This window comes from Triticum dicoccoides, chromosome 7A (genome assembly GCF_002162155.2).
Source record: "Triticum dicoccoides isolate Atlit2015 ecotype Zavitan chromosome 7A, WEW_v2.0, whole genome shotgun sequence".
Lineage (NCBI taxonomy): Eukaryota > Viridiplantae > Streptophyta > Magnoliopsida > Poales > Poaceae > Triticum > Triticum dicoccoides.
Window position 1 is genome coordinate 723,630,090 of NC_041392.1, and position 7,691 is coordinate 723,637,780.

General features: G+C 50.9%; 1 protein-coding gene across 1 annotated transcript; it reads right to left on the minus strand.

Moving 5' to 3' along the window:
• Positions 1-3,495: 3,495 nt before the first annotated feature.
• LOC119331119 (oryzain alpha chain-like) lies at positions 3,496-4,104 on the minus strand. The gene has a single exon (XM_037604293.1). It carries the CDS (start codon positions 4,015-4,017, stop codon positions 3,592-3,594), a length of 426 nt encoding a protein of 141 aa, XP_037460190.1. The 5' UTR covers positions 4,018-4,104; the 3' UTR covers positions 3,496-3,591.
• Positions 4,105-7,691: the final 3,587 nt, after the last annotated feature.

Consider the following 7,691-nt stretch of genomic DNA (forward strand, 5'->3'; position numbering starts at 1 on the left):
GATGAGGAAACAGCTTTTGCCTTCAAGGCACGAGTTCGCCCATAGTTTGGACCGTAGATATCTCTTTTCTCAGAAAGCTGAAACTCATGTGTGTTGAGCCTCTCAAGTATGTCAGATGGATCGAGTGTCTTGAAATCAGGACGTTCTTGAATCATCAGGGCTAGGATGTCAAACGAACTATCAAGTGATCTCAGCAGCATCTTGACGATTTCATGTTTGGTGATCTCAGTGGCGCCGAGTGCTTGAAGCTCATTTGTGATGTCAGTGAGCCGATCAAATGTGTGCTGGACATTCTCATTGTCATTTCGCTTGAAGCGGTTGAAGAGGTTGCGAAGAACACTGATTCTTTGATCTCTCTGGGTTGAGACGCCTTCATTGACCTTGGAGAGCCAGTCCCAGACCAGCTTGGATGTCTTCAAGGCACTCACACAGCCATACTGTCCTTTTGTCAGATGGCCACAGATGATATTTTTGGCAGTAGAGTCCAGTTGAGTGAACTTCTTGACATCAGCAGCAGTGACACCTTCTCCAGCCTTGGGAACGCCGTTCTCGACGACATACCATAGGTCGACGTCAATGGCTTCAAGATGCATGCGCATCTTATTCTTCCAGTAGGGATATTTAGTTCCATCAAAGACGGGGCACGCAGCGGAGACTTTGATTATCCCTGCAGTCGACATAGCTAAAACTCCAGGTGGTTAAAACGAATCACACAGAACAAGGGAGCACCTTACTCTGATACCAATTTAAAGTGCGTTATATCGACTAGAGGGGGGTGAATAGGCGATTTTTATGAAAGTCTTCAAAACGTGAGAGTTATGAAGACAAACAGCGAAGATTATGCCTTTTACTATGCAGCGGAAGTTAGATTACACTAGGCCAGCCATGCTCATGTATTCAATAGAGTGAAAGCACAATGACAAACAACTGCAGTGTAATAAGGATCAGGTAGGAAGAAGTTATGAAGCCAAACAGTTCATACATTCACGTTGTAAAGACAAAAGATAAAGCAAGCATGCAATGGCTTCACAATGTGTAACAGTAAGAAAAGGAAGTGAAGATGAAACCAGTGACTCGTTGAAGACAATGATATGTTGGACCAGTTCCAGTTGCTGTGACAACTGTACGTCTGGTTGGAGCGGCTAGGTATTTAAACCTTAGGACACACAGTCCCGGACACCCAGTCCTGAACACACAGTCCAGGACACCAAGTCCTCACCGTATTCTCCTTGAGCTAAGGTCACTTAGTCCTCGCCCAATCACTCTGGTAAGTCTTCAAGGTAGACTCCCAAACCTTCACAAACTTCGTTCACTGCCAATCCACAATGTCTCTTGGATGCTCTGAACGCGACGCCTAACCGTCTGGAGGATTCACAGTCCTCAAGTGTAATAAGTCTTCAGATCACACAGACAAGAAGACTCAAGTGATGCCCAATTTGCTCTGGCTCTGGGTGGTTAGGGGTTTTCTCCTCACTAGGAATTTTCTCTCAAAGGCTTCGAGGTGGGTTGCTCTCAAACGACAAAAGCCGTGCACTGAAATCTGAGCAGCCAACTGTTTATGGTTGTGGGGGTGGGCTATTTATAGCCACTTGGCAACCCGACTTGATTTGTCCGAAATGGCCCTGGGTCACTAAGGAACTGACACGTGTCTCAACGGTCAGATTTCAAACTCTCATGGCAACTTTGCTTGGGCTACAAGCAAAGCTGACTTGTCCGGCTCTGGACAAGATTCGCTCTCATTGTCTTCGCTCGAAGACATAGGTCTTTTGATTTAGGCATCACTTCAGTCATTCTGACTGGTTCTCTTGGACCCCACTTAACAGTACGGTGGTTAATATGACTCAACATAAAAGAAAAAGAACTACGAAAGATCTAAGTCTTCGAGCTCCATAGGCTTCATAGCGTGTCTTATTTTGTCATAGTCTTCAATGTGAATATCTTCATATACCACCTTTGTCTTCAATGTCTTCATACATTTTTAGGGGTCATCTCTGGTAGTAAAACCGAATCAATGAGGGACTTCTACCTGTGTTTTCCTGCAATTCTCACAAACACATTAGTCCCTCAACTAGGTTTGTCGTCAATACTCCAAAACCAACTAGGGGTGGCACTAGATGCACTTACAAGATGGTACTACGGTTTCGATTTGGGGCGACCCTTGGATTCCAGGGCTGCTCTCCATGAGGCCGTCCATGCAGATAGGGGGTGCTATTTTGGCCAGGGTCTCAGATTTGGTCGATGCAGAAACCGGGAGATGGAAGATCAATGTAGTGAGAGAAAATTGTATTCCTCCTGAAGCCGATGCAATACTCAATATTCCCTTAAGGCGTTTGGGAGGGGAGGATTTTGGGGCATGGTCAGCAGAGAAGGATGGAGTCTATACTGTATAATCAGCGTACCGAACTCTAATGATTCGTAACGAGCATCGTGCTCTAGAAGAAGGGTCGGCTACGGAAGCTTTGGAGACAAATAAAGCAGTTATGGACAAGACTTTGGAAGTTGAACGTGGTACCAAAAGTACGTGTGTTCTGGTGGCGAGTGCTTCGAGGAATTCTTCCTGTCGAAAGTGCTCTCAAACATAGACATATTATAACTCTAGCCAGATGCAAAGTGTGTCTGGCAGCTGATGATGACATGTATCATGCATTGATAAAGTGTAACCTTGCTAGGAGGTTCTGGAGAGAAGCAGGCGAGTGGCTCAATATCAAGCTTCCAGAATTGGATGAATTGACATGGTCTAGAGATATTCTCTGTGATGCTAGGTTTGATGCGGCAGACAGGGCAAAAATCATTACGGTGGTGTGGGCTATCTGGACCTCGCGCAACAATGTTACCCATGACAAGGCCATCATGGAATCAGTTCAGTCACTTAAGATGATCAGAGATGCTCTGAGGGTGTTGGAGCTCCTGAGCAAGCACGCAAGTATATTGCCAGGCCATGGGTGGAGACCACCAGAGGGAGAGTTGATTAAGATCAATACCGACGCTGGTATTTCTATGCAGGAGCATAGAGGAGGGATTGGCGCTGTGGCTCGTTCATCTTCAGATTTTCTTGCTGCTTGGTGCAAACCTTGCCCAGGCATTACAGATCCTCTCATTGCGGAGGCGACAGCTGTACGTGAAGGTGTGATTGTGGCAACACTCCGTGGCTTTGCGCGTGTGGAGATTGAGACATATAGCTTGGAGGTAGTGAACCTCTGGAAATCGCGCCGGACTTCGCGCTCTGTTATAGCGCCGTTGCTTTTAGATATAGAGAAGCTAGCTGCTACTTTAGTTTCTTTTGATGTAATTTATGTAAGGAGACATGCAAACGTTCCAGCCCATCACTGTGCGCAACAAGCATGCACAAAGGAGGCAACGGAGTGTTGGATGGGCTCCCCTCCGGGCTTCTTGGTCACCAGCCTTATGGCTGACATGGCCGGTGCCTCTTCATATGGATAAAGCTTTTTGTTACCCCGCAAAAAAATGTGTGATGTGTCTATGACAAACTGTTCCCACATGACAACCTATTCCAGATGACCAATAAAAATCTACAAATAAATCTGAGTCAATCGAGGATTTACATCCAACAGAAATATACTAGTCGCAGGACTATGCATGCAATTTACAAAATGCAAGAACAACAATGAAAGTAGAAACAAACAGTATGTATGCAATCCACGCTGCCTTGGTCTTCGTCCAGTCGCCGTAGCCATCTAGTGGAATGTAACATGGGCGAAAGGCTCTGAACTCCTCACCATGGGTGTGGTCGGAGAAATTGTTGAGTTGCCGCTGGATCCCGGCGGCGCTCTGCTGATCGATCTTCCGCAGCAGGTTGTCCTTGAAGATCGCGTACTGGCGCTCCTCCTCGCGGATGGAGTCGTAGCTCCTCCCGTATTTGGCCTTCCACTCCACGAAGATCCGCCGCGTCTCGTCCTCGCTCCTCTCCCTGTAGGGTATCTGGATGTCCGCCGCCGCCAGCGACACCAGCAGCAGTACGAGCGATGCCGCGGCCATGGGAGCCGTGGAGCTCCTCATCACCAGGCCAAGGACGACGGGAAGGTGGGCGGAGTGGATCAGATCTGTGGAAGGCGGGGATAGAAGTGAGAAAGAGATGTGAGGGGAAGAACGATCAGAGGGGGAATCGTGCAATTAATGCCTTCCATAAATATTGACCTGTACCCAGCTATAATATTGTTCGTCTATGCTCCCTTGGTCTTCGTCCAGTCGCCGTAGCCATATAGTACTACAATCAAGGCCCAGCCATAAAACCAGTATTTGACAGAGTTCTTTCTGCAGATTGTTCGTCCATTGTAATCTTACTCGGCAGTTAGCTTATGATCCCCGTCACACTGTCTCCCAACAACACGTATGTCATTCACTCTCGTGCACCAACATATTGAATCTAAGGGCATCTTAGAGGGTAATACCCAAATGGACGACCCCATTGTCCACACATATGTGTGGTCAGTAGATGCCTAACCACCAAATGCTATCACCCATTTCTCCCCTATTTTCAACTATTAAAATTCCAAATTTTATTGCAGTTCGGATATATCACAAGCAAACTATATGGAAGTAACTTAATCTAAAACCAAAATCTATTGGATAAGCTGGACGACGACCTGGGATGCATGTCCTTCGAGGACACTGCTAGTGCCATCGTCATCACCGCCGCTGCCGTAGTCACTCTAGCCGTGTGCGCCACTGTGGCATCTACCTGGGATGCAGCGTCCCACCTGCGTTGCAGTCTCTCGGCTACCTCTTGGCTGTGGTGGTCGTCCTCTGCCTTGTGGAGGATGTCAGGCCAACTCCACCGCACGATCCCAAACGGACGTCTGGATTGGTCGGATTCTATCCGTTTGGGGCGCCGATGGGTTCGCCCGTGTCCAGCTTTGTCAGATGGGTCGTGCGTGCGCGCACCGCGCGGCGCGGCCGTACCCCAAATCATGTCCAGGGTGGACGTGAATAAAAAAATATAAAAACTGGAATGAAATAACTAAAAAAGTAAGTAAACGCATTTAAAAAAACGTAAAACATATATAGGGGTCGGCCACAAAACGGCCGAGTTTCCACGGCCACTTAAAAAGGCCCAGTTTTATAATTAACATATAAAAACAAAATAAAAACTCCTCCCGCGCGCTCCTGCCGCGCCCGTCGGTGCCGTGGCCGTCGCCGTCTTTACTGGCCGCCGCCGTCGTCGTCGTCGCTGACGAGGTCGACGTAGGCCGGCGGCGTCCACAGGTGGGCCGGAGGTGCGTGATGGACTGGGGCGGGCTGGACGGCCGGAGGTGCCTGCACCACCTCCTCCCGTGGCGACGCCTCCCGCTCCGGTGAGCGCGGCGGAGTGGGGCACCAGTTCACGCCCACGTCGGCGGCCATCTCCGAAGCAGTGCAGGACCAGCCCCACCCCTGGCCCAGCAGCTGCTGGAACGCGGCCGTCGGGTCCTCCTCCATCGCCTCCTCTGGGAAGGCGACGTCCCTGGCAGCAGAGAGCGCCATGGCCTCCTCCAGGCCGTCCATTGCCGCTCGTCGTGCGTGTTCATGGAGTCGTCCATAACACGCTGCAGGAGACGGGCCTCCTCCTCCGCTGTCATGCGAGGAGGGGGAGGTGGCGACGGAGACGGGGAAGGTGACGGCGTGGGCGTCAGGCCGCGCACCCGCGTACGCCCACGCGCCTCTGCACGTGGCCTCCGTGGCCCCGACACGGTGCCGGCGAAGTAGGACGTGCGTCGCACGTCGTGCTCGTCCTGGAGCCATGTGTCCCACAGCGAGGAGTCGGGGGCATACTTGTGGTCGTAGTACATGTCGTCGGGGAGGAGGCGACGGCGGCGCGCGATCTCTAGACAGCGTGCACGGCCGCTCCCCGAGACCGGCGGGATCGCACACGATCGGCGGACAGGTGCCAGTTGTTGGGGAGGTGGACGTCGCTCCAGGGAAGCGGCGTCCTCGTCTCCCAATAACGGCGGCACACCGACGCGCGGACGTAGTACCAGTCGCGCTCGCCGGCGGACGTGGGGCGATGGAGAAAGCCGTCGGTGCGGGGGCCCGGCGTGGTGGTGATGCGGAGCCGGCGCGGCGCCCGGCCTCGCGGTCGTGCTTCCCGGAGCCGGCGCGGCGCCCCGACGAGGAGCCAGCCTCGCGGTCCTGCTTCCCCTTACGGTTCCAGAAGCCCATGGCGTCGAGGGTGGCCGGCCGGCGAGCTCGACAAGGGAAGGGGCTAGGGTTTAGCGCGGTCGGGTTTCGAGGAGGCCGCTGGATGGAGTGGGGCAGTGTGGACAACGACCGGTCCACGGATTCCCCATTTAAGAATGACAGCGACCTTTCACTGGGCCGATGACAGGTGGGGTCTGCCACCCGTGCACATTGATGTTGGCGGGCGGGAGGTAGGTGGCCGCCCCGCCACGCGGCCAGACGCGGACGAGCAGCGCGTCCGTTCGTTGTCCGCGGCGCCCGAAACCCGATGCAAAGATGCGCTTGAAATGGGTCGGTCCGGACACAAAACGGAGCAGATGGGTCCGGGCCGTCGCGCGCTGGGCCGCCTTGTTTGTCCGTTTTACCCCAAACGGACGGGACCGGATAGGATGGGGTCGCGCGGTGGAGTTGGCCTCATGCTCCGGTTACATGATGGCCATACGAAGCAACTCTTGATTGAGGAGGCGCAGGCGGTGGGCCTCAGACCCCTTCAAATCTATCTATCTATCTATATCTATCTATCTATCTATCTATCTATCTATCTATCTATATCTATCTTTCTATCTTCTATATCTATCTATCTATATCTATCTATCTATATATCTATATCTATCTATATCTATCTATCTATCTATACCTATACTAATTACAGACTCCCAAAAAATTACCACATTAATTAGTAATTAACAACCGTTAATCTGGTGGGACCAAATTATAACGGCTCAGATTGGAATTAATGACCCTTCCATCAGGTGGGTCTGAGTTATAATTCTTTTTTTTATAGATGAGCTATAATGGCCTAGATCGTAGAGTATCCAAACCATATACGCAATGAGATCCACCTATAAGGACTAGTGGAGGAATCATCCTCATCAGATCTATTCGTGAAGAGATTCCAAAAAAGAAAATCTGTTTGTCAAAAGCCAAGAGGCGCAGAAGAAGGATACAAATAACAGCCTCCTCCAGCACCCCATCCTGTTCGTGGAGGCCTCCAGCCCTCGATCTATTTCTCAACAGCAAACAAGCACAGAAGATGGGTACGAAGAACTGCCTCCTCCAACACGCCATCCTGTTCATGGAAGCCTCGAGCCCTCGATCCGTTCGTCAAGAGCCAAGAGGCGTAGAAGGACGCCCCTTATATGGATCTTCCTCGGGTACAATTCAATCAGCTGTAGCCGCCGCCGCCAAGAATAACCTGACAGCCAACATGTCTACGTTAGTCAATAAAAATTAGATCAGGGATCCCAACTCTCAATTCGTTTGTGGATTTTGTAGAGGCACCAGAAAATAAGCTCTCACATAGCTCTTTGTCAAATCGTCCAGTAGACCAATGTTCCACTAAACCCACGATTCAATCTAGCTTCTCACCAATCCCTTTCATCTCTGACCTTTTAATCTCTTCACGTTTAGAGTTCCAACCTCACCGCAAACTGCAATACAACATCGAGATTGTTGGCGTGGCACAGGAGGAGGAGGTTTACTGACGCCACTTTTAAGTAGAATCACACCGCCCGCTC

What these genes read in the sequence shown, in the direction of transcription:
- LOC119331119 (XM_037604293.1), bottom strand. Translation starts at nt 4,017, where the DNA reads ATGAGGAGCTCCACGGCTCCCATGGCCGCGGCATCGCTCGTACTGCTG.